The sequence below is a fragment of the Mustelus asterias genome, chromosome 4 (assembly GCF_964213995.1).
Source record: "Mustelus asterias chromosome 4, sMusAst1.hap1.1, whole genome shotgun sequence".
Classification (NCBI taxonomy): domain Eukaryota; kingdom Metazoa; phylum Chordata; class Chondrichthyes; order Carcharhiniformes; family Triakidae; genus Mustelus; species Mustelus asterias.
Window position 1 is genome coordinate 33,897,638 of NC_135804.1, and position 27,231 is coordinate 33,924,868.

Below are 27,231 nucleotides of genomic sequence, written 5' to 3' on the forward strand. Positions count from 1 at the left end.
TTCAATTAGATGGATCATCTGTGAAAGACGTTGGCAGACTTGCTGTTTCTATGCTATAGAACGCAAAGTATTGCCTCAAACCAACATTTCTTGGCACAAATTAATAACTTCAGGAACACAATGGACCAAGACACCTATTCTCCAATTTCACTCTCTTAAACTCTATATACGCTCTTCCAAAGGCATGGTGAGAAATGTTCTGTTTTAATAATGTGTGTTGATGAGTGATTGGTCTGTGTGGGCAGAAAAATGCATTTTACCAATACAGGATGCCAAAATCCACAGATCACAGGTTTGATAAATAAGAATTCTCTTTGCTACACAACGTAATACTTACAGAATTGAAACATCCTTCCAGTCTTTACCATGTAAGGTCATCAATATAGAACTCCCTTGGCAGAGATTAGCTTCTTATAACTTAATACAAAATGGGCAGGATAGAAGGGCAAGGTCCCAGCTAAGTTTCTGGTTTGCCCTGAGCCCGTTGATCACAGCTGAGCAATAGTGAGCCTCCCAGTACCAAGACTAGGCAGAAGAAAAAGAGCCATGTTTCCTGCTTACCAGATCACTAGTATGGGAATAGAAGTGTAGGGGCTGGTTAGAGAGCACATGCTCTGGATCTCAGCTTAAACAGCTTCTGTGCATTCCCTCCCTGAAGACGTTATCCATGAAAATGTCCGAGGATATATCGCTTGGATTCATATTAAATATAAATGACAGAAATTATACCACTGCTGTTCTAATAACATTTTAAGTACTACTGTTAAATTATTTCCTGCATTGTTTTAACCAAGGCAGTTTAACATCGACATTAAAATGTGCAGAGAGAAACGTGATGTAAATGTAGGTGAACACTAGAGTCGAGGTTTCTAACTTCATTTCAGCAATTCACAAAACACTTCAGTCAAACACTTCAAATCACAATAAAATGGTACACAATTAAATACATATTATTATTATTATTAATGCATATTATTTTAATAAACATTATCAGCAGGAAAATTGAATAAAACAGAAGGTCTCTTTTAAAACTAATATTCACTAACATCCTTCAGGCAACAATCTGGTCCATGAGGCCATAGTCCCGCAGTGTGTAGCTGACTCAAAATGTCCTCTGAAGTGTGCTCAAGGATGGGTTTGACACATCCTGAGAATCGATTTTAGGACAAAAATGCGATGCATATCAGCAATGAATAAAACATAAACTTTCAGCTCTTGGCACTTCAGCTAAAGGATACTGCCTTTGTTCAATGAAAAGCACAATTACTTCCACAGGTAAACTTTAATGTGAAATAAAAAACCAAGGCAATGCACCACCGCATAAACATGTCACCTTTATATATCCCTGCTTTAGTCTGTCTTTTTCCTAAGGAGGTTGCATTTCCTTAGAGAAGAAACACATCATGAAACTTGTTCTGCGTCGAGCATGTTGGGTGGCAGTGGTTAGCATTGCTGCCCCACAGCGCCAGGGGACCTGGGTTCGATTCCCAGCTTGGGTCACTGCCTGTGCAAAGTCTGCACGTTCTCCCCGTGTCTGCGTGGGTTTCCTCCGGGTGCTCCGGTTTCCTTCCAAAATATGTGCTGGTTAGGTGCATTGGCCATGTTAAATTCTCCCTCAGTTTACCCAAACAGGCGCTGGAGTGTGGCGACAAGGGGATTTTCACAGTAACTTCATTGCAGTGTTAATGTAAGCCTACTTGGGACACTAATAAATCAATGTTCTGTTTGTCAATGTTGCCTCCTGTATGTGCAGCTGGGTTCCAGTGGAGACAGTCAGACATATTCCCCATCGCTGTGAACTTGCTGGTCTTGGGCCACTCCAATAGTGTTCATGTTTAGCCCTGTTCAATTTGGAAAAACACCGAATGCTGTGACACATTTTAATTGTCCCTTAATGAAATCTTACCCTACAGCTCCTAAACATGAAGTAGAGCTACAGGTTAAAAGTTTCAGAAATGGAGGGAACAAATATCACTAAAAAGCAAAATACTGTGGATGCTGGAAATCTGAAAGTAACACTGCGTTGGGAATAGTCAGCAGACCAGGCAGCATCTGTGAAGAGAGAAACAGATGTTAATGTTTCATAGAAACATAGAAGTTAAGAGCAGGAATAGGCCATCTGGCCCACTCATAACGATCATGGCTGAGCATCCAATTCAATAGCCTAATCCTGCTTTCTCCCCATAACCTTTGATCCCATTCGCCCCAAGTGCTATATCCAGCCGCCTCTTGAATACATTCAATGTTTTGGCATCAACTACTTCCTGTGGTGATGAATTCCACAGGCTCACCACTCTTTGGGTGAAGAAATGTCTCCTCATCTCCATCCTAAATGGTCTACCCTGAATCCTCAGACTGTGACCCCTGGTTCTGGACTCCCCCACCATCGGGAACATCCTCCCTGCATCTATCCTGTCTAGACCTGTTAGAATTTTATAAGTGTCTATGAGATTCCCCCCTTATTCGTCTGAACTCCAGCGAAAACAATTCTAACCTAGTCAATCTCTCCTCATACATCAGTCCCGCCATCCCCGGAATCAGCCTGGTAAACCTTTGCTGTACTCCCTCGAGAGCAAGAACATCCTTCCTCAGAAAAGGAGACCAAAACTGCACACAATACTCTAGGTGTGGCTTCACCAAGGCCCTGTATAGTTGCAGCAACACATCCCTGTTCCTGTACTCGAAACCTCTCGCAATGAAGGCCAACATGCCATTTGCCTTCTTTACTGCCTGCTGCACCTGCATGCTTACCTTCAGTGACTGGTGCACAAGGACACCCAGGTCCTGCTGCACACTCCCCTCTCCCAATTTACAGCCATTCAGGTAGTAATCTGTCTTCGTGCTTTTGCTTCCAAAGTGAATAACCTCACACTTATCCAAATTATACTGCATCAGCCATTGATTAGCCCACTCACCCAACCTATCCAGATCATTCTGAAGGATCTCTGCATCCTCGTCACAGTTCACCCTCCCACCCAACTTGGTATCATCTGCAAACTTTGAGATGTTATATTTTGTTCCCTCATCCAAATCATTAATATATATTGTGAATAGCTGGGGTCCCAGCACCAGTCCCAGTCACACCCCACTAGTTACGACCTGCCAATTTGAAAAGCACACATTAATTCCTACTCTTTGTTTCCTCTCTATCAACCAATTTTCTGTCCATCTCAATATACTTCCTCCAATCCCATGCGCTTTAATCTTGCACGATAATCTCTTGTGTGGGACTTTGTCGAACGCTTTCTGAAAGTCCAAATATACCACATTGACTGGTTCCCCCTTGTCAACTCTCCTAGTTGCATCTTCAAAGAATTCCAACAGATTTGTCAAGCATAATTTCCCCTTCATAAATCCATGCTGACTCTGTCTGATCCTGCCACTGCTTTCTAAATGCTCTGTTATAAAGTCCTTGATAATGGATTCAAGAATTTTCCCCACTACCGACTTTAAGCTTACTGGTCTATAATTCCCTGTTTTCTCTCTACCTCCCTTTTTGAATATTGGAGTGACATTCGCTACCCTCCAATCTGCAGGGAGTGTTCCAGAGTCTATAGAATCCTGGAAGATGGCCACCAATACATCCACTATTTCTAGAGCCACTTCCTTAAGTACTCTGGGATGTAGATTATCAGGTCCTGGGGATTTATCCGCCTTCAATCCCATCAACTTTCCCAGCACCATTTCTCTACTAAAATTGATCTCCCTCAGTTCTTCCCTCTCACTAAATCTTGCATTCTCCAACATTTCTGGCATCTGATTTGTGTCCTCTTGTGAAGACAGAACCAAAATATGTATTCAGTTGCTCGGCCATTTCTTTGTCGCCTATTATACATTCCCCCGTTTGTCTGTAGGGGGCCTACATTTGTCTTCATCAACCTCTTTCTCGTCATGTATCTATTGAAACTCTTAGGGCCCGATTTTACCAAATCTTCGCGCCCGTTTTCTGGTCTCAGCAGAGCCAGTACAGAAAACCTCCTGCAGCACAGTCAGAATGATCTTCCTCTTAAGTTACATTTACAAAAATAAAGGAATCAGATCCAGTAATTGGATTGCACATTTGACTTTGAAATGTTCTGCATACATTTGACGTGCCATGAAATATCTACATGCTATGTTGAAATACAGTTGTATATCTCAATTCATGCCTTTAGTCCTGGGACATGAGGCCAGCACACAGCTATTTCTCTAGCGGAGGTGGCCTCACAGCACAAAATGGCTCCTACTTGGGTGTTTCGGGGTTATTTCTGTGATTTCTTACCCCACACAGATAGAAACTGCTGGTTAGTGTAGCTCCGTCTCTGAGTTGCAGTCTCTTCAACCTTGGCTTCCCTGCTTGGAACACATGTTTGGTATGGGAACTGGAAAATAGTCTTCAAAATTCAGACCAAGTGCATTGTTGAAGCAGAGTCGAAGTGAGTTTTACACTAAATTGCATTTAACCTGATCTGATTTGATAGCAGTTGTCGTAAATGGAAGATGTTCCATTCTTCGGAAGCAACCTTCTTTATGTTAGTACAAAAATTCACCAAACAGGGTGCAGCACATTTCTTACCGCATCTAATTTTAACCCTGGTCTCAAATTGTAGCATAAATAGTCTTTGCGTCATGTGACACAGTTTAAAACCAGAATAAATTCTAAATAAAACTGTACAATAAGGAGGTCTTCTGGCTCCGAGGAAAGTGCCCCTGCTCAGAGCCAGAAGCTCTAGATTCATGTCCCACTCGAGGACATGTTAGTCACGGAAGGAGCATTCACGATGCGGCCAAGCTGGTGGTTAATCAATCTACTAATCCTCCCAATTACCCATGGTGGGCGTTAAGAGGGGGAGAGATTCCTTGGTCAGCTTTGCTGGTTCATCAGCATATGGCAGAAATCCCTCATGAAAAAGCACGAGGAGGGCTGCATCCTACACTGACTGAACACAGTCAAAGAAGTAGAAAACCACCCACATCATTTTTAAAAATGGGTGGTTGTAAGAACATTAATGTTATAATATGTTCTCAGCTTTAGGTTTATGATGTTACTGCAATATCCTAATTTCAGATAAGGACTACAATTGGATCAACTAAGAAATATATACATACATAAGATGTTCTCAGCATTTTGTTCATGATATTGGCTGATCTCTTAAATATATTACAGTTTAATAATGTACTCATGGTCATTTTTGCTTCCTTTATCTGAACTGAGATTGTCGAGCAATTGCTTACGTAGATCATGCAAAACCTTTTAACATGTGAGGCAGAGGCTTACTGCTTTAGTTTGTGGTGGAGTGCTGAAACTATTTTTTGGGTTGGAATAGCGAGCCTTCTGTTTACTTTTTCCAGGAAGCAATCCATTAAGAGCCTCCATGTTGCAGCTGTACAAAACTCTGGTGCGACTGCACTTGGAGCATTGCGTACAGTTCTGGTCGCCGCATTATAGGAAGGATGTGGAAGCATTGGAAAAGGTGCAGAGGAGATTTACCAGGATGTTGCCTGGTCTGGTGGGAAGGTCTTATGAGGAAAGGATGAGTGACTTGAGCCTGTTTTCGTCAGAGGGAAGAAGGTTAAGAGGTGACTTAATAGAGGCATACAAGATGATCAGAGGATTAGATAGGGTGGACAGTGTGAGCCTTTTTCCTCGGATGGTGATGGCTAGCACAAGGGGACATAGCTGTAAATTGAGGGGTGATAGATATAGGACAGATGTCAGAGGTAGGTTCTTTACTCAGAGAGTAGTAAGGGCATGGAATGCCCTGCCTGCAACAGTAGTGGACTCATCAACATTAAGGGCATTTAAAGGGTCATTGGATAAACATATGGATGATATTGGAATAGTGTAGGTTAGATGGGCTTTAGATTTGTTTCACAGGTCGGCGCAACATCGAGGGTCGAAGGGCCTGTACTGCACTGTAATGTTCTACGTTCTCAAATGCCGCCTCCAGGTTGCCTGACTCATAAAGGCAGCATTTTGTCAGAGAAGGGATTTCTGCTTGAAGGGACCATTGGACGCTGTAGAGAAACCCACCAGCAGTTGGCATCCACAGGAATGGTGAGGAGGCTAGCCCCCAGCTCCCTCAATCGTAGCCGGTGCTCCAGCTGAGGGCAGGAGGAGGAGGAGGACAGCCTCTCCAACCTGACAGGCATGGATGAAAGTGGCCAAGGGAGTGAGCAACACTGATATGCTCCCTCCAGCCTGGAGCGGGTGCACAGAGAGAATCCAGAACCTCAGCAAGGCATGGTAGCTGAGTGAGAAAACACTTTACATCCTTCTTCTCCTGCAGCACTCCCCAGGGTAACACACCTTATAGCCCCACTCATTCCTCTCCCTGCAGGCACCTCATATCCCCAAACATTCACACTCACCCTTTGCGTAAAATTCCCCTTCATGTCACTCCGGAGTGTCCAAAGGACAATTATGTCTATTGGCTGGGCTTTACTCAGCAACCAGACTGTTTTTCAATTCTCAACACAAACACACAGCAGAAACTTCTATCTTCAGCTGTACACTCGTTTAAGATGCTTACCTGCGCACTTCATGTCTCGCAATTAATTCAGGCGAAGATTTGGGTTTTTGTGCCTGGCATTTTTTAATCTTTCCTTTCCATCATTTGAAATGTTGTTCACCAGAATCCTAAGAGAAAAAGACGTTAAAGAATTCCAAAACACAAAAATTGTACGTCAAAAGTCCTTGAGTTAGTAAAACAGTCAAATGGCAGAAAGAAGGACCATTTTGTCAAGGCTATTTTTGCCTGCAGTTCTTTCTTCATCCACCGGGATGGGTGATGCAACCTACTTTAAAAAAAATCAATTTCTCTCTTGTACTAATTGGGTATAAAGGATGTTTGGATGCAGAATCGAAAGGAAAACCAAGGGGGAAATCTCACATACATCATGGAACACACTCGATCTTCCCTCCAGCTGAAGTGGTGTCAGAGAAAACTCCACTCTAATACTTCAGCCCATGCATTTTTAAACTATTTTCTTTCGAGATGGGGACTGTAACATCTTTCGGACCATTACAACAGTCACAGCTACATGTCTACGCCAGCTTAAAAATGAGCCACCCCAGCCTAATCCCACTTTTCAGCATTTCACCCGTAGCTCTGAAGTTTACAGCACTTGAGGTGCATTCCTCGACACCTCCCTTTCTGTCTCCGCTATCCTTTCAGCGAGTTCCAAAACCCTTTGGGTGGAAAAACCTTTCCTCATCTCCCCTCCAGTATTTCTACTGATTACTTTAAGTCAATGCCCCCTGGTCACTGACTGACCTCTGCTAAAATAAATAGACCGTTTTTCCCCTTCACCCTATCCAGGCTGCTCACAACTTTGTAATGGCATGGACTGTAGTTATCAGTGAACCGTGTTGCATCCCCAAATTACACTCAATTCTGAGTCTTGAGCTGCTAAAGGAATTGGAGGTTAACCAGGAGGAGGAAACATTTACTACAGTCCCACTGGCAATGCCCAAGTCCAATTAGCTGAGTGCTGCCTTTGCTAGGGCTTGAGGGTTTGTGGACACGAGTGTCATGGCAGCAGCTGCTTTGGAAAGTGAAGGTTGGATGTGGTGATTCGTCACTCTGACACACTATAATGGACTGACAAAGGGGAAATAGGACCGAAAAAGCAGAGGATGTGCCCAGATCTGCAGGTGTAACTTCTCTCCTTTTTAGCCAGTTTCTCCTTCTTTCTATGAATGTTACTTCAAATTTCAAAATATATTGTTTACTGATCTGTATTTTGTCTTACAGGAATTGGGGGCGGGGGGTGGTGGTGCTATTTGTTCAGCACTTGTCAGGTTGGTTCAGTCACTGAGCTGGAAACTCCATTTGGGTCCTGGGTGATGAACCGTCGCTTCTGTCTTTCTCTTTATGCTTACTGTTCAGAGAAGCCCTTGAAGGAGACCTGCCAAATGTTTGAAACTTATTTGGGCTCTTCACTGGAGTTGTCAGTGATTGCAAGGTCCTCACTATCATTGCTATTGCCAGTTCCATCCTTTTCATTCTTCATAGAATCCCCACAGTGAAGAAGAGACCATTCGGTCCATTGAGTCTGCACCGACTCTCTGACAGAGTATCTTGCCCAGGCCCTCTCCCCCGTCCTATCCCCATAACCCGACGCAATTCCCATGGTTAATCCATCCATCCTACACATTTAAGGGGCCATTTAGCATGGCCAATGCACCTAATTTGCACACCTTTGGACTGTGGGAGGAAACCTCTACCCTGTGGCATTCTACTCCTTGAGATATAAAGACCAGCATTCGATTAGTCTATGAAATTATTTCTAAAAGTGTTCATGATATTTTAATATTCTGTCCACCTAGAACTCCGTTTACTAAATCTCTTTGGACAGCTGCTGTTTTTAGCAATCCACTCTTTAGAAAGTACTCTGTTCTATCCCTTTTAGGTCCAAAGCAGATGACCTTACATTTGCCCTTACATTAAAATCCATTTGCCACAGCTTTGCCCATTCACTTCATCAATATTTCTTTATAATTTTATGCTTCCATTTATGCTGCTTACAATGCTGCTTATCTTTGTTTCGTTGACAAGTTTGGATATGTGTCTTAAAAAGGCAATTTCCCAATAAAAAGACAACCTTCTATGTATGTTGGTAATTTGCCAATAAATTCTAAACAAACAACGTTTTAAAGACATGAAGAAAATTCTTACCACAACTCTTCCAGTGTGTCATTCACTCCTAAAGCACTTCTAAAGTAATCACTCCCCCTTTCAGTGATATCATTGTCTCCGAGCCTGCAAACAAGTATTATTCATGTTATCACTCAGCAATCGACACAGTAGAGGCAATATATAAAATGAAATCCTTTAAATGAGAAGGTTCTGAGTCACAGAATTATATACTGAACACAAAACAAAGCAACACCATTGCTTTAATGCAGTTGTTCTCTGTGGGGCGGCATGGTGGCATAGTGGTTAGCACTGCTGCCTCACAGCGCCAGGGACCAGGGTTAAATTTCAGCCTTGGGTCACTGTTAATGTCGAGTTTGGACATTCTCCCCGTGTCTGCGTGGGTTTCCTCTGGGTGCTCTGGTTTCCTCCCACAGTCTAAAGATGTGCAGGTTAGGTTGATTGGCCATGCTAAATTGACCCTAGTGTCAGGAGGATTAGCGGGGTATATCATAGAATCATAGAAACCCTACAGCACAGAAAGAGGCCATTCGGCCCATCGAGTCTGCACCGACCACAATCCCACCCAGGCCCTACATTTTACCCACTAATCCCTCTAACCTACGCATCTCAGGACACTAAGGGCAATTTTAGCATGGCCAATCAACCTAACCTGCACATCTTTGGACTGTGGGAGGAAACCGGAGCACCCGGAGGAAACCCACGCAGACACGAGGAGAATGTGCAAACTCCACACAGACAGTGACCCAAGCCGGGAATCGAACCCAGGTCCCTGGAGCTGTGAAGCAGCAGTGCTAACCACTAACCAGAGAGGATCGTGGCTGCTGTAGGAGAGGGCGGGGATAGGTACATCCATAAGGTTAAAGCCCACTCCAAGACAGAGCCACGGGGTGAGGGGAACCAGAGGGCAGACAGTCTGGCCAGAGAGGGGGCTAGGTACGGGGTAGAGTGGGATCCTTACGGGGAAGGACAGGTGGCAGCAGTCAGGGGACAGCCCCGGAGAGGGGATCCAAGAGTGACCTTGGCCCCAGACCTAGCCACTGTTCAGGCACAGGACCCCGAGTTGAAGACCGCCATAGCAGCCCTGGGTAGGCAGGAAAGGGTAGAGGGTCCTTATGGAGAGAAGGTCATGACCGTAAAGGAAGGCATGCTCTTTAGAGGGGACCAGTGGATAGTGCCTTCCCAGCATAGGAGGGAATTCATAGAGGTAGCTCATGAGAGCCCCGGAGCGGGGCACCCCGGTCCCGAGACCACCTGGCAGCGGGTAGAGAAGGTAGGATGGTGGCCTGGCCTCTGGGAGGACGTTCGTGACTTTTGTGCGAACTGTTTAGTGTGTGCCACGAATAACCCCGATCCCCAAAAGAGGAATGTTTCGCTGGAGCACGTCCGTAGGGTGGAGGGGCCCTGGCAGTTGGTACAGATCGACTATATTGGACCCCTTCCCACCGCCGCATGGGGATACAAGTACTGCCTTGTATTACTGGATGTGTTTTCGAAGTGGGTGGAAGCCTTCCCGTGCCGAACAGCCACCGCTGTAGGCACGGCCAAGATTCTAGTCAGGGAGGTGTTCTCCAGGTGGGGACTCCCGCAGTTTGTGGAGTCGGACCAGGGGAGTCATTTCACGGGGCAGGTCATGCAGTCCTGGGCATCAGGGCAAAATGGCATGTGGCCTATAACCCCCAGTCCTCGGGTCCTGTAGAGAGGTTGAACCGCACCATTAAAGAGAGGTTGCGGAAGGAGACCGGCAACTCTCCTAACCGGTGGGTGGAAGTTCTGCCCCTAGTACTCATGGGGATCCGGGCTAGTCAGTCCAGGAGTACAGGATATTCCCCACACGAGCTCATGACCGGGCGAGTCATGAGGACTCCGATTCATGTCATGGTACCTGCCCTGACAGAGGGACAGCTCAGGGAGGTCAATAGGGATAAGTTCGCAAAACAGCTGTTGGAACAGCTGAAGCAGGTTCACTGGCAGGCAGTAATATGGGGGCCCAGCACCGCAGAAACAGGCTGCTGCTGGACCCCCGCACAACTCACGAGTGGGCCATAGGAGAGCAGGTGATGGTCCGCAATTTTGCGCAGGTGGGGACCTTTGAGCCACTGTACGTGGGGCCGTACAGTACAGTGGACAAGGCCAGCCCCATGGTATATGCTGTTCAGCTCCCCCGCAAGGTGAAATGGTTTCATGTAAACCAATGCAAGCTCTTTGACCCCACCAGGGCCGGGAAGAGCAAGAAGGGAGTGAGGAAGGGGGTAGCAGTGAGGAAGCCCTGTAGAGGTGGAAACAGTAGGGGAAATACCTGACCCCACCGTTACCCAACAGGTGACAATGTGCTGTCCCAGCTGGGCAGCACCGGAGGTAGCGGCCGCAGTGAGGTTAACGGTGAGACAAGCACCCAGCCCGGGTAATTTTAAACCACCCGAGCATCAGCTCACCGGCTGGGTCAACTGCCTCAGTGAGACTGAAGTTAGGGAGGCAGAGGAGATGGAGGTATCACCGCTGGTATTGGAGTCAGGGAGGGGTCATCAGAGCAGCAGGGTCTCCAGACCCCCGGTAAGGTGGTCTCCTTCACACATGGCACTCGGGGCCCGACCCCGCAGCAAAAGGGCCCGGGTGGAAAGTAGAAGGCGTGGGGCACTACCAAGTGCGGCCACGGGTAGCCCAGTCTCCACAGGGAACGGAGAGGGATTCCGGAAACCCACTTTGGGGAAGGGGAGGCCAGAGGCAGTCAGGACCCTCGGCCCACGGAGGTCCGGACCGGACGATCGGGCCAGGCAGACAACTGGCCTCAGCAGGGTGAGGATCAGTTTTAAGTTGGCCACCCGGAGACGGGTGGCGGTGTAAATAGATATAGGATTCACGTTCTGGTTGTTTTAGTCGTTTTCCGTGTAGATTATTCTGTGTATGTGATGTTTTCCGAATTGGGAACAGTAGTGTGGAGGTCGGGAACTTCCACTGTTTAAGAATGGACGCAGGGCACTAGGACCCTGGGGAGCCGGGCTGCGAAATACAGTACCGCAGCCGGCAGCTTGTGAAATTGCACGGCGGCAATTTCAAAAGCGGTAACTGCAAACGAGGAATACAATGGCGCCCTTCCGTGTGAAGTGGTTTCAGGAAGGGTGGATGGCAATGTGGAGGCAAGGAGGTCTTCTGTTTTGTTTTACAGATGGGTCGTCCTGCCATATGGATACTGAGTATAACAATGTGCCTGGAGATGTGCGAGACCCGCAGAGGGGAAATGGAGGAGTCGTTGGTATATGGGTGCTCTGGCGGCAGGGCACCCCTCGTAACTACCGGTCAGGGAGACCTGGTGGCCTTGGAGCAGGCACGCTACTCCCACGTGGGGAGGTGGCCTGGATGGCTGGGGTCGAACTCGACCAGGTACCCCAGCCACCAGAGCTTCACATACGGAGAGGCCTCTGTACTCTGCAAAGAGCTACAGGTGGCGACTGACCGGGTTAGGGTGACTGAGGGCAGGCGGGTGTGTTTAACCTGTAAGGAGGATGTTCCTTTGGGGAGGTGGTGGTGACTCAGGAAGCTGAGCCCGGACATGAGGGATCGATCCTCGGACTGGGAACGACTGGACAATGATACCTACCGGACCATCACGGGGTCACCAGGAGGGATTACTGTATGTTGGGAGAAGTGGTGGGCTTATGACCAGGGGATATATTTGTGCCTGTGGGGGTCTGCCAGGGTATGTCCACAAGGGGAATCGATCACCTTCGTGAGGTGGTGGCAAGACTCCGGGGGCGGGATAAATTGGGACCGCAGTGGGAAGGGATGCGTAACTCCCTGGGCTGGGGTGACTGTGAAAGCTACCGAACTGCTGGTTCAGGTAAAGAGACCCCTGCCCACGGCCCAACCGATCGACCCCCACAACTGTCCGACAACCACCAAGGGGCCCGAGAATGGCCTAGTGCTCGTCCCCACCAAGAAGGTATTGTACCAGGGGGTACATTACGCTGTTGCCTCTGTTGTGTTAAATTTGACTGAAGTGCGTCTACCAGCATGGTGCCCTCGCGAGACAGAGCTATTATACCAGGCGTTGTTAAAAGAAAAACCGCTACTGTATCCCAATGCTGTGAAGTTTCTGTATATATATGCGGTAACCCCTAAGTTTGGGGGCCGCTGGTTTATTGCTGTACTTGTTGTATTTAATGTTTTTCCATCCCGCATATTACAAGGGATTGTTGTAATGTATCTACCTATGTCACCTTTCTCTGTGTTGCTGTATATAAAAGGGGTGTAGCTCAGATTAAGGGGACTCTTTGGGGTACATAGCTTCACGGAGCCGGCAGGGGTGCTTATAGCTCTTGAGCCTGGAGGAGTTGCCTACCAACTTTGAAACGATACAGTCCGCGCAAGTCTGGATGTATCGTAGGGGCATCTGTAAGTTTTAGGGCAAATCCTCCATGATTAAAAAACCCAGGGATAAGGAAAATGGCCGACTGGCTGTCAGGAACCTTTACAACCACATGAATATGCAAGAGGCTGGGAATAACGAGAAGGTCGAGACAGGGATAATCTAATCAACATGAAACAAAGGAGAAACCATGACCAGCAGACAAGAATAGCCCAGCAGCAAGACAATGAGAACAGAGATCATTCCATCCACAGACAACATCAATGACTCAGCTCGCTGATGGGATTCCAATCAGGATGATTCAGAGAACATTTAAAAGACATTAAAATGTCAATTAAGGGCGGTCTCGACAGTTCCGGCCCTTTTGGCCCAGTCAATCGAAACTATCAATGATCAGAAACTGTTTTTGTGTGAGAGAATCACTGGTTCAGGTTTTAAAAAGGGACAAGCAAGCTCTGGTCTCTCTCTTTTTTCTCTTCGGACCAGCATGGCAGCACCCTCCACTCTCTTCTCCTGTTCCTGCCTCTCGTTCGTCTCCAGCACGCAGCCCGAAGCCCACTGAGCAATTTAAACTAGGATTGTGAGTACCCTCCGGTAATTCGCAAAGTTCCCGAGATCATCATAGTGGATGAGGCTTTGGGGAAAGGGGGGGGCTTTTGCATGCACCTTTCATAGTTTAAGACACTGGTAAACTTGTGTAAAGTAAGCATTCTCGTTGTGTCCGTTTTAGTATTCCTTCCATAGCTATAGTCTTATAGAGCATAAGGCATTGTGTGTTGTTTTCCTGGTGTTTGGTGACCTTGACGTTTTAATAAATATATATATATCTTTGACTTCCATTGGAGTCCGTTTTGATCTTTTCAATTTCTCACCAATGATCTCTGACCAAGTCACAATATTAAATATCCCTTACCATAATTCCGGAGTCTAGAACTGAGGGTACCCTGGGCGCTTCAAAACCGCCCACTCAGGAAAGGCTGCCAGGTAGTGGATAGGCAGCAGTTTCCTTTTCTCTCTCTTGGGAGCGCTACTCTAGTGAAGTAGACGCAAGGTGGCCGTTGATCCATCGGCGAGAGAGAGAATCACTCGGGCATTGGTGGGGTTTGGGTAACGGAGAACCAAACGTAAAATAAGCCCAGTGGAGTTAAAAAGAGGGATCCCGCTACACAGGTGAGATACTCTCTACAGAATTCCCAGCCTCTCGCCTGTTCTGGTAGCCACAGTATTTAAATGGCTGGTCTAGTTCAATTCCTGTTTAATGGTAACCTCCAGGATGTTGATAGTAGTGTAATTTAATGTCAAAGGGAGATGGTTAGATTCTCTCTCTTGTTGGAGATGGTCATGGAGAAGTAGGGGAAGAGTGTAAAGAACTGCAAATCCAGTGGCGAGGGGGAACGAGGAAACCAAGTCCAGAGAAACAGTGAACATAATAGTATCGATCAAACATAAAGAAACAAAATATGTTACAATGGAAAGAGATAGAATGCAGGTTTGAGATGGTTGGATCATTTATCAGATGATAAGAAATGAGAGTAAGGTATCAGAGGAATCTTCCCAGGTATGGGAATAGTGTTCAAGTGGTTTAAATGAGAGTTGGAGGATTTTTGAGAGGAAGACAAATATTTAGCATGAAAGTGGAACCTAAAACTCATGGAGGCATCTTTAGCAATGGATAAGATGTGTAAATTCCATTTAAAGTCAGAGGAGATAGTAAGGCTCATCTGAGGAAGGAGCAGCGCTCCGAAAGCTTGTGATTCCAAATAAACCTGTTGGACTTTAACCTGGTGTTGTGAGACTTCTTACTATAGTAAGGCTAAGACGGTTGATAAAAAAGGAATATTATTACAGAAGACATGCAATCAGAAGGTAAATGATGAATAGAAGAGTGGAATCATCAGATGAATGTTGGATATTGACTGTAAAGTTCAATAATATGAAAAAGGAATTGAGTACCAGAGACAACAGGGATCTGGGGAGTCTCTGACTTAATGAAACAAAAAGTTAGACAATAAGGGGGCGATTCTCCCATCGTGACCCTCAAAGTTTCTGCCGGGTCAGGTCGGGAGATGCGCGTGTCAGCCATTTTGGAATGCATGGTCTCCCAGAGCCAGGGAACAGTCGCAGTTGGGACCGCGCTGGAAACCGGCGGGAAGAGAAGTAAGTGATTTTAATCTGTTTAAAATGTATTTTTAATCTATTTTAAATGTCATTATCGGGCCGGGCACGGAACATGCCGGGCTCGATAGCATCTCCCACCCTACTCCAGTGGGGTTTAGAGTAGCTCCTTACATTCGGAGAATGAGCAGAAGACCCCGCTGGAGTGAAGGGGGGCAATCGGGGCCCCCCAGGGGGTTGGGCGGTGGGGGTGGTGGCCCCTGGGCATGGGCACCCTGGCAGTGCCAGCCTGTGCTCCCTAGCACTGCCCAAGGGGCAAAGTGCCATTGCCCAGGGAGCACCTTGACACTGCCCAGTGGACAACGGGCAGTGCCAAGGGGGTGGGGTCTATTGTGGGCAGGGCCGAGGGGGCGATCGGTGGGGGTGGGGGTCCCGCTGCCACTCTGCATGGGGATCAGTCTGCTGAGGGGGGGGGGGGGGAGAAGATGGTCTGCTGTGGTGTGGGGGGATCGCCACTGCTGGGGAGGGGAGCCTGGAGATCGGGGCACTCCGGGACAGGGGGAGGGGTCGGGGCCGGCCCGGGAATTGTCATTGGATGCCACGATCGGGCAATTGAGCTGGCCAGCAAATGGGAAGACTGACAGATCGGGGCCACTGTGCATGCGCAGAGTTCCAGAGCTGTCAGCCTCTGTCCCCGCCTCCCCCCGGGTTTTTAATGATATTCACGACTGGGACCTCTGCATTGCACAGAGTGGGGAGATTCAGATCTGAAGTTGCACTGAAAAAACAGTCGTGATCTAGGCCAGTTTTCTCGCCAATTCAGCACTTTTGGGAGAATCGCCCACTAAGCTACCAACTACTGCACCAATGGAATGTTTTGAGAGGAAGTTATCTGGCCAAAAATGTATCATTGACACAAAGCCATGTGATGATAACTTAGAAGTGAACCTTGTCAAAAGTTTTGGAGATGTTCAAAGATCTTGTAAGCCACATTTTCAAAGATAAATTTGGAACTCTCAGAGCGATGGCTAAATTGAGATTAAACAACAGCTCACACAACATAACAAATCACATCAGTAAGGGAAAGAGAGTTGTACTTGGAAAGTAAGATTGGTTGCTATCTGAGGGAGAGGATGAACATGAGGAAATTTCCCAGAATGATGAATGGCGTGTGAGAGTTTATTTATTAGTGTCACAAGTAGCTTACGTTAACACTGTGGTGAAGTTACTGTGAAAATCCCCTCGTCGCGACATTCCGGCGCCTGTTCAGGTACCCTGAGGGAGAATTTAGCATGGCCAGTGCACCTAACCAGCACGTCTTTCGGACTTGAGGTTGGTGAGGTGGTGTCAAAGAGCAAAGATGAGTTTGGTGGCGCACATTTCGGGGAGACAGAGGAATACCCAACTCATATTGGAATCAAGAGAATGGAAGATCCAACTGACGTAGAAGAGTTTACAGACCGGAGTAATGGACAGGGGTTCTTCAGCAGAATCATCAAGACTTAGAGGAAAGTGAATCAAAAACCTGAATGTAATTTTAGAACAGTCAGCAATAAAATCATGAGCGTGGAAGAAAGTACACAATGAACCCAGTCACAACTCAGGCACAGAATTAAATCCTACTTGCAATTTATTCCATCCATGTGCAACCACTTAACTTCAATGGTCACCTTGTAAACCTTACTTTATTACACTGACTCTTCTTCCTTCCTGCAACTTCCTGCTCCTCTCTGGATAATTTCAAGGCCAGCTGCAGTAGTTGCTGGGAGCTTGGGTGGAATTTAATGTCCAACCCTTTGGTGAGTTTGGTTACGGGATAGCAGGGAGAGTGGGAGTTGGGGTTCCTGCCACCTGCGCCCTGATCGAGTCCATGGCAAGAAGGCTTGTGGATAGCGTTCCCTGCCCCACCATCAACTGAGGCCCTTAGTGGGCAAATAAATGCCCACTTTTAAAGGTTTTATCCCCCTGCTACTGGTATTCACCCACTGGTAGATCGGGCCTCGCCACGCAGGAAGTCTGGAAAGCAAACCCTTCGGGATTGTTTGTGGACATCCAGGAGGGTCCCTCTTTCAAAAGCAACGGTATCTGGCTGAGCCAGCCTCTTGCCCTTGCTCTCGCCCACTCCCTTGCACTCGCCCACCCACCATCACTTACCTTTGGCTGGAACCCTTGGTTGATCTTAGGTCTTGTTTGGGTGCAGTACCAGCAGCAGCCACCATCTCCCTGGTGGTGCTGCTGAACAATAGGTGTTGCTGGCCTCATATTGGCTGGCAGCTCTTGGCGGGCAGGACGTCTGCCCCTGGCATCCTTGACTGCAGGCACGGTCAAGTGCCTGACTGGCTCTCCAAGTGGTGGGTGAGACCCTTGCCACCTCCATTAAATACCAGCTGAAGCTCATTGCAAAAATCAGCCAAGGTCTGCTTATGAGCAGCCAGGCAACTGCTAATGCATTAACCACATAACACTATTTGTGAAATCAAACTCAAAAGTTCCAATATGAATATAATTGTGCATGGGGGGAGGTGGGATTGGAGAAAAGATTCTTTTGTGAGTTTAGATTTCAGCACTTACCTTAATTCAACCAAGCTGCGATTTGTTTTTATTGCTTGTGCCATGTACTTTGCACCTTCGTCCCCAATCTTGTTGAACTGTAAGCTGAAGTAGGACAAAGACTTATATTTTAATAACTGGATAAAAGCAAGTTACTGCGGATGGTGGAATCTGAAACCAAAAGAGAAAATGCTGGAAAATCTCAGCAGGTCTGGCAGCATCTGTAAGGAGAGAAAAGAGTTGACGTTACACTCTACTTGAGACTTAGCAGGAGATCATGGCACCTCATTGAAATGCATCGGTCTATTGTTAGAAGTCCAGATCGGGCCAGACTTTCTGTCACCAAGAGATCCTGTAGAAACCTTACCTGATAACAAGTTTAACAACATGGAGATGGACACCTGGGGGGTGGACCCTGGTGTCCTGTCAGGCAGACATCAAGAAACCCACTGGGTATTGGAACCCCCTCCTGGGACCTCATTGGCCAGAAGCCAGAGAAGTTTCTGGAAAGGCAAGCAGGCTGGGGATAAAGGGACACACTCAAAGGCACACAGCAGCGAAGACTTGACAGGGGAGACAGCCGTGATCATTCGGAAGACTGACCAGACAAGGAAGGAAGGAAGAAGCGGCCATCGAGACTCACCTTCGTGACGACAGACCAAGGGGACTCAGAGAATCGGGCCTGCAGTTTAACCAAACCATCTTTACGGGTAGTATACTTGAATCTGCTGGGGTATCCTCTGGTTTTATGTGGGTAATTTAAGGGTTAATAGTGTTATTTAATAAACTTGTTGAATCTTTACTTGTGTTTGTCCTTTGTCCACCTTGCAAATAAGGGCACCGGGGTAAAACCTTGGAGTAAGTAAACTGGTTGAAAGTATCTGAGATTAACAGGTACAACAGTGGGAACTGCTAGCCTATGGAAAGTTCAAGAATTGTTCCAGCAGTGGTTGTCATTTGCTTTGCAGCATGTTAAATCCATTACAAGGTGGTGACACAGCACACCTCACAGACCTTTTGTTTGTGAACAAATATGAGACGATTGTGTCTCTAGTTACAGCTGGGTGATATAAGTGTTTATCTTAGGTTTATTAAAATACAATTAATAAAATGCACAAGTAAAAATGTTAACACTTTAACGAGCATACAGATCCTGCTGATCAATATGAGGAACCACTGTGCAGACGTCAAAGCAAACAGTGCAACTCCGAGATTCAGTAATATAGCAAAGTACTGCTCAGAATTTGTTTTTATCCATAGGCTAAAGAACATACCCGAAAACTCGCAATGTTGTATTGATCTCCAGCGCTTTAGCTATTGAATGGGCACCTTTGGTTCTGATAGTATTTGCTCTTAATCTGGAGAAAATAAAGAGATTTATTTTAGGGAAGAGAACTAAGCATTGCAGTCATCACAACAGCAGTGTAGCAAAATCATTTTTTTCCTGCAAGTTTGATAAGCATTCTAATTTGCCAGATTAAGGAGAGCCTGTGGCACAGTGGTACTGTCACTGGACTAGTAATCCAGAGACCGAGGTTCGTAATCCCACCACGACAGATAGTGAAATTTGAATTCAATAAAAATTTGGAATTAAAAGTCTAAGATGAAAACAAGAAAGAGAAGCAGGACCAGGCCACCAGGCCCTTCAAGCTCTGCCCTGTCATTCAATATGATCATGGCTGATCTATGCCGGCCTCAACTCCTTTTCTGTGCCATTTCCCCATAGCCCTCTATTCCTTGATCTATCAAATATTTATTCATCTTCACTTAAAATATTTCTAATGATCCAGCCTCTACCACCCTTTGGGGCAGAGAATTCTGTTATATCTGCACGAAGAAATTTCTACACACCTCACTTTTAAATGACCAGCCCTTTATCTTGTAGCCATGTCCCCTTGTTTGAGACTCTCCCACTAGTGAAACCATCTACCCTGTCAAGCCCACTCAGGATCTTGTATGTTTGAATAAGTTCACTCCTCACTCTTCTAAACTCCAAGGAATACAGACCCAGACTATTTAATCTCTCTTGATAGGACAACCTCCTCATCCCAGGAACTAGCCTGGTGAATCTCCTTTGCTCTGCCTCCAATGCTACTATATCTGTTTTTAGATAAGGGAACCAAAACTGTACACCATATTCCAGGTGAGACCTCACCAACACCCTGTACAATTGCAACAAAACCTCCCTATTTTTAAACTCCAACCCCTTTGCAATAAAGGCCATGAAACCATTGTCGTAAAAACCCATCTGGTTTGCAAATGGAAGGAAATCAGCCATTCTTACCTGGTCTGGCTCTTAACTGTCCTCTGAAATGGCTTAGCAAGCCACTTAATTCAAGGGCAGGGACGGGCAACAAATAGTGCCCTGGCCAATGTAAAATACATACCCCAATGTTTTCAGACTGCTGTTTGTTTTCAACGCTTCAGCTATCTGGGCTGCTCCTTTCTCCCTTATGGAGTTGTGCTTCAACCTGTGAAGATTCCAGATATTCAGTCATTGTATCATATGTCTGGCCTTGAAGTTAGAGATAACCAGATATTATGTGCAGACACTCAATCATCTCAATTGTAGTTTCTGATTTAATGATAATTGGTTTGGAACTATTCCTGATTAGTTATCATTTTTGCATGGCTTATGGGGAATTATTTACTGCAGTAAATAAAATGCAGGTTCTTACAATAGAGACTGAATAGAAAGTAGCTATTTTCATGTGTTAAACAGAGTTCATTTCATTGCGTGTCATATATATTCCACTGCTTGTCATGAGCACCAGGAATACGATGCTGTTAGAAAACTGGCTTGGAATAGTTAGCACACCAAAACACACACACGATCGACATCGTAATCATTGAAAATTCTAGAATTTAATTACTACGTTTCTGCTACTCCACATATTTAGCATCATTAACTTTTAATGAGCCCCCTTTCCCCATTATGGTATTTGCAGTCAGTATATAAACAAAAAAAGCTAAATTAATTAACAACAGAAAATGATATTATTCATCATTTTTTTTTATCAGGTTGATTTTTCAGACAGTCACAGTAAAATACAATTTTCACAATTTTATAAAGTACAAACGTTATGAATCTTCAAACATCTTTGTATGATATAACAGTTGGAAGAAAGAGCTCATAACAAACTTTATCACTCTTGGGATGAGAATTTTAGCCCTAAAAATATTTTTTCAACCAAGTTTCAATCTTTTCTCTATATTTTTTGTACTTAACCAAAACTTGTAGTTCATCTTTAATCTTATTGCGATGCCAGTTTAATAATGTGGTGTACAAAAGTGGAGCAGTTGGAATTTTACCTTAAGATTTCTATTCTACACCTTTCGCTTTTGAGTGCATTTGCAATGATCTCTGCTCCTTCATCCTCCAGCATGTTCCCCTCTAAACTGTAAATTAAAACATATATCTTTTTGTTAGTTCTGCCTTTGTAAATGCCGAATGTATTTTTGAAGTTATTTGCAGAGCTATAATTATTCAATTTAAGTTGTGCTAGCATATTCTCACATACTAAACAGGTGATGTGGAGATGTCGGCATTGGACTGAGGTGGGCACAGTAAGAAGCCTCAAAACACCAGGTTAAAGTCCAACAGGTTTATTTGGAATCATGAGCTTTCGGAGCGCTGCTCCTTCCTGAAGAAGGAGCGAGACTAAACTAAACCAGAGTTTCGTATTGGGCGGAATGTACGGTTTTTAATGGAGTTTCCCACTGAATGTACCCCTCGCCACAATGAAATTCGGGGGGGGGGGGGGGGTGTGTGTCATTGGCAGGACTGGAAGATCCCGCCAGCAGGAATGGCCAAGAAGGTCTGGCCATTGTCTCTTATTCACACTTAACAACAACATGTATAGCAGCTTTAACATAGATGAATATTCAAATACACTTAACAAAGGCATAAGGGAAAACTCGATGATGAGCAAAAGGAGGCGATATTAGAGGGATGGCCAATGACTGGGTCCTGGAAGTAAGATTTTTTAGGAGAGGGGCTGGATAGGGCAAAGGGTTTAAGAACATTAATCCAAAACATGGGAGCTAAATGCACCTTTGCCAATGATGGGGTGAGGGAATGGAGAAATGCTCAAGAATTTAAAGGTAGAAGTATAGAATTTGCAGGAGGGCTTATAGGAAGTTTGAGAGGTTATGCTGAAAAAAGAAACATGTTGAAACTTTTTGTCTTGCATTCATCAGAACATTTTGTAAGAGTACCAGTATAAGGAGAGAACAACAATTTATACTGTATGAGAAGAGAGTACTGATTGGTTGGCAAGTGGACTCTGGCAAGAGTTGAGTGACAATCTTAAAATTGTCCATTTTGCTCGCAATGTGGTGCATTTGCATGTACTGAATGCTCCATATATTAACACACAGGACCCTGTTCTTTACAGACAGAAAGAACATGTAAACACATTGTGCCTGTTTCAGCTAGACACAATTAATGACAACCATTAGCTGATTCATTTCCCAGGACAATGCCTTGACCAATCAGGGTCAAGCTGCCTGTTTTAACTCTCAAACAATGCTCGTCAGTTATCTGTCAGTCACGGCCAACTAGTACATTCTCCATGACAATGCCTCAAGTTTTCCAGCCAATGAAGTGCTTTTCGAGTGTTGTAATGTAGAAAATGTGACAGCGAATTTGAACACATCAAGTTCCCACAGACAACAATACTAAGATAATGACCAGATAACTTGTTTTAGTAATGGTGGCTGAGAGATAATAATTGGCCAGAACGCCAATGAATATTTGATCATATATATGAGGTTAATTTGTAATAAATCACAGCATTAGTGAAAAATGAGCCAATTTAGGTCAAAGAGCAGGAGGATAATGGCTGACATGTCAGTCACATGCCTGACACCAGACTCTTGAAGTAACTGCTCCATCTCCATGATAAACAATAATCTCCCAGGACCAAAACAGAAACGCTTTAAAGCCATACTATCCTCTAAATAGTATGATGGGTCATCAACATCCACTTGAGATTGTTGACAGGCCCCTAGTTTAACATCCGATCCAGAAGATAGCACCTCCAACAGTGCATGATTCTGTCAGTACTGTAGCAGAATGCCATCCTGAAATGCGTGCTCAAATCAAATCTCACTCAGAGGTGACAGTGCCAACTCCTAGCAACAGCTGACATCACATTGAGTGGCCAACATCACTGTGCTGGAAAAAAATATCTTAGGCAAGACCCAAACTTTCAATAGCTAGTCATAGCAAGTAACTACAATAACTATCTAAGCATTTTAAACTAAAGGTGTTCATGTGGCCTGCTGGTGAGTGACCTGCTAGCAAATCATAGAGTCTTACAGCATAGAAAAGGTCCTTCGGCCCATTGAGTCTGCACCGATAATAACTACCAATAAAGGCGCACTAATCCCAGGCTTTAACGCGTTTCTGTTTTGGTCCTGGGAGATTATTGTTCATCATGGAGATGGAGCAGTTACTTCGAGAGTCTGGTGTCAGGCATGTGACTGACATGTCAGCCATTATCCTCCTGCTCTTTGACTTACATTGGCTCATTTTTCTCTAATGCTGTGATTAATTACAAATTAAACTCATATATATGATCAAATATTCATTTTCTCATGTTCAGTGTTTTTGCTGTTTTAATAAAGTTCAGGCTAAAATATATGAATTATAAGTAAAGATTTGAAATATTAGCCACAGTATAAATGAATCACTTACCAGACAACTCCACTTGAAAGTCAAAAAGTAACCTTAAGATATATTATAGCCATGTGTGCAGATAGTATCATAGGGTGGCACGGTGGCTCAGCGGTTAGCGCTGCTGCCTCACAGTGCCAAGGACCCGGGTTCAATTCCCGGCTTGAGTCACTGTCTGTGTGGAGTCTGCACGTCCTCCCCATGTCAGCATGGGTTTCCTCCAGTTTCCTCCCACAGTCCGAAAGACTCGCTGGTTAGGTGCATTGGCCATGCTAAATTCTCCTTCAGTGTACCCGAACAGGCGCCGGAGTGTGGCGACTAGGGGATTTTCACAGTAACTTCATTGCAGTGTTAACGTAAGACTACTTGTGACACTAATAAGTAATATTTAAGTGCAAAGCATAAGACTCATCTGTCTGACTGACAGTCTATAGGGGAATAAATATATTTACATCAGTAGATTTATCTTTAAAAGGCACGGTTGCTGATCCACCAAAATTCCAGAGCATTTCTGTAACTTCTAATTCATGTCTAAAAATAGTTTTAATACCTCAATATCTTGACTCTTGAGAAAATACACTCCAGTCTTTGGAAGCCAGAAGCTCCGGCTTTACATCCATCTAATTCCAATGTTTCAATAGTTGGATAGTAAGAAAGAAGGTTTGCGATTGCTGTGCAGTCAGTCACATTCAAAGAAATGTAAGAAAAATTTACTACATCACTGGTTTGGGAGGTAACAAGTTGCGTTAAACTTTCATTTGCTGCTTCATAGAGACAATGCGAGGCAGTTAGCTTTTGTCTTTTGTGAACGGTATATTTTGTAATATTTTCAGGAGTTATCGTGTCTTCTTTTGGAACTTCGACTGCAGCCACATTCTTGATGGCATCGAGGACTTCCGCTTCTTTCAGTTGATGTTGAGGCATCAACTGTTTCACAAGTTTCCTGTTGCTGTGAGAGACCAGGCCAGCAGTGAATCTCAGCACAATCTCAAACACATTGCTCTTTGAACTGAAGGCTTTATGCACATGATCCATACCGGGCTCATTTGCAGAAACGCAATAGAGTGCGGCAAAAAACTCCTGATGTGTCAGATGGAAAAACTGCCAAATGTGGGATTGCATCATCTTCAGACTCTCTTTGGTGAGAATTTTCTTCCAGAAGGATTTTTTATCCGGGGGGTTTTGGGCGAGGTTCCTTTCAATGTCTTTTGCTGAGAATATTATTGTTTTATTGATGATTCCGTCCCACGCAATTTGTGCCAATTTAATGATTTCATTCTTGTCTTTGTCGTCTTCAATGCAGAAGGACTCAGGGTCTTCTTCCTCACCACTGCCACAGACCAGCAAACACTTGGTGAATCTGAGGAACAAATCCGTGATTGTCCTTGGAAAGGAAGAGATCTGAGACCACTTGCCTTTACAGTGGAAGGACTTGTGGAGGTAGAAACACAGGATGTCACAGAATGCAGGAACATAGCAAAGTCCAAACAAAGAATCGATGCTCTTCACTGTTCGAAAGACATAATCAGCAACTTTTTTATCTTTGAGGCACTTCAAAAAGTATGCATCAATTTCCTTTGTGGAAAATCCTAAAATCTCAGCACATCGATTAAAATATGTTTTGTGATCTAAATCAATAGTGGTTGGGCGAGATGTAATAAGGACAGTTGCCTCAGGAAGTAGGTTTCCCTTTATGATATTTACAATTAAACTGTTAATATGTTGAGCAATGGACCGGTCGACAACTGAGCGACTGTTAAATTCAAGAGGCAATTTGAATTCATCCAATCCGTCAAATAAAAACAGGATCCTGCGAGGAAATTCCAGTATCTTATCGCACGACGCTCTCAGATGAGGGTAGCTCTGTACTATAAGTTCAGTCAGGCTAATTTTTTCCTTGATTGTGTTTAACTCCCGAAAACTGAAATAAAGCAGTACATAAAATCCAGTATAAATCATTCCACAGGCCCAACTGTGAGCAAGCTTCTGCATCGTAACGCTTTTGCCGATGCCTGCCACTCCTTGCACGAGAGTGACTCGGGGCGGCTTTTCCCCAGGTGCAGATGGCGACAGAAGCTGTTTTATGTCTATCCGCTCACATGCCGTGTAGTCTCTGTGTTGCAGGAGTTCATGTTCAGTTTTATTCCTTTCTCGCACATTGAGAATGACGAGGCTGGTGAAACGTTCCTGCAGCAATGGTCTGCTGTTATCAAATACAAAGTACGGTTTGATTCTCTCCATCTGTGCTTGCAATGTGCATTTATGTGTGGCCACCGCTTCAGAGATTTCTGTAATTACAAGAGGAAAGTAATGAGCCACAGTGGAGCCCACATTTTCTACCATCATGAGCAGGGCTCCTCAGTGAATTACACAGCATGACACATACCCCTGTGCCACCAGATTTGGGACGTTACACATGTGATAAATTAATACAACAGGCACAAAATGAAAACAAGTACGATCCAAATCACAGAAAACAAATGTAATGTTTCTTTGGTCTATGAGATTGATTTATATCAAACCCAGGAGAATGGCGTTTGTGTTCGATGAAATGGGACATCTGTTGTAAGGCTTTGCCCCATGACAATAAAGGCTTATCTGGAAGGCAAATACTAAGAACCTGGGCAATGGAGGTTTCACTGTGTATATAAAGGAATATGAGCCATCTGAGAAAGTGCAGTTCATTTTAAGAATTCAAATGTCTCTTGTAAAAATACATGAAGGTAACAACAGCAGGCAGATTCAAATTTTAATTTATTCCATTCTACTAAGTAGTAAATATAGCATATTATTAAAATCAGCTGGCAGGAGTATTTGACAGCTTGATTGTCCCATAATATTGCCAAGGCACAAAATGCAGTTGCGTGATCACCTGTAAAGTAGCACAACCTCTGGATGCTTCCTGAATGTAGCAAACATGTAATGTTTTGCATGACTTAAAAATTATTATACTTAGAATAGTATGATTAATTTCACCTCGCACCACAGTTCACATATCATTCATGAAGTTAAACCTGCTTTGCCTTCAAGAAAAATAAAAATTCCACTTTGTTCAAATTCCTTGCAAGATTCTGAGAGTGTCAAGGCTTTAAATAAAAATGAAATCTCTGCCTAATATCTTGGATATAATTATGGGTTCATTTTTAATGCACATTCTGCAAATCTGGTGTAAAACCTATTCTTTAAGGTATATTTTTATTTTTAACAAATGAGTTAACAATGCTACATGAACCATTATAGAAAGGATGTGATTGCACTGGAGGGGATGCAGAGGAGATTCACCAGGATGATGCCTGGGATGGAACATTTATGTTATGAAGAGAAGTTGGATAGGCTTGGGCTGTTTTCATTGGAGCAGAGAAGACTGAGGGGCGACCTGATCGAGGTGTACAAGATTATGAGGGGCATGGACAGGGTGGTTAAGGAGTAGCAGTTCCCCTTATTTGAAGGGTTAGTCATGAGGGGACATAGGTTCAAGATGAGGACAGGAGGTTTAGGGGGGGGATGTGAGGAGAAACTTTTTTTTACCCAGAGGGTGGTGATGGTCTAGAATGCGCTACCTGGGAGGGTGCTAGAGGTGGGTTGCCTCACATCCTTTTAAAAAGTATCTGGATGGTACCAAGAGTGGCACGGTGGCACAGTGGTTAGCCCTGCTGCCTCCTGGCTTTGGTCACTGTGTGTGTGGACATGATGTGGAGTTGCTGGTGTGGGACTGGGATAGGCACAGTAAGTAGTCTCACAACACCAGGTTAAAGTCCAACAGGTTTATTTGGCAGCTACCAAATAAAACTGTTGGACTTTAACCTGTTGCTGTGAGACTACTTACTGTGCCCTATTTTACCATTGTGCGGCGCCCGAATGTGGTAAAGTCGGGTGTGAGG

The 27,231-nt window shown here is 44.8% G+C and overlaps 1 protein-coding gene across 8 annotated transcripts in view; it reads right to left on the reverse strand.

The window, feature by feature from the left end:
* Positions 1–862: 862 nt before the first annotated feature.
* LOC144492602 (nucleotide-binding oligomerization domain-containing protein 1-like) overlaps positions 863–27,231 on the reverse strand; it is a 48,533-nt gene continuing 22,164 nt past the window's right edge. For 5 of the 8 annotated variants that reach the window (XM_078210805.1, XM_078210803.1, XM_078210802.1 and 2 more), the window contains 8 exons: positions 23,901–25,638; positions 20,983–21,069; positions 20,058–20,141; positions 18,945–19,028; positions 17,692–17,775; positions 8,661–8,744; positions 6,513–6,619; positions 863–2,052 (listed from right to left, as the gene is read on the reverse strand). In XM_078210805.1, coding sequence (XP_078066931.1) covers positions 6,535–6,619; positions 8,661–8,744; positions 17,692–17,775; positions 18,945–19,028; positions 20,058–20,141; positions 20,983–21,069; positions 23,901–25,638 — 2,246 coding nt within the window. In that variant the 3' untranslated portion in view covers positions 863–2,052; positions 6,513–6,534. Of the gene's footprint in view, positions 2,053–4,261; positions 4,362–6,512; positions 6,620–8,660; positions 8,745–17,691; positions 17,776–18,944; positions 19,029–20,057; positions 20,142–20,982; positions 21,070–23,371; positions 25,639–27,231 lie in introns of those variants that run through there. The other 3 variants (XR_013497609.1, XM_078210799.1, XM_078210800.1) reach the window with 3 other exon arrangements.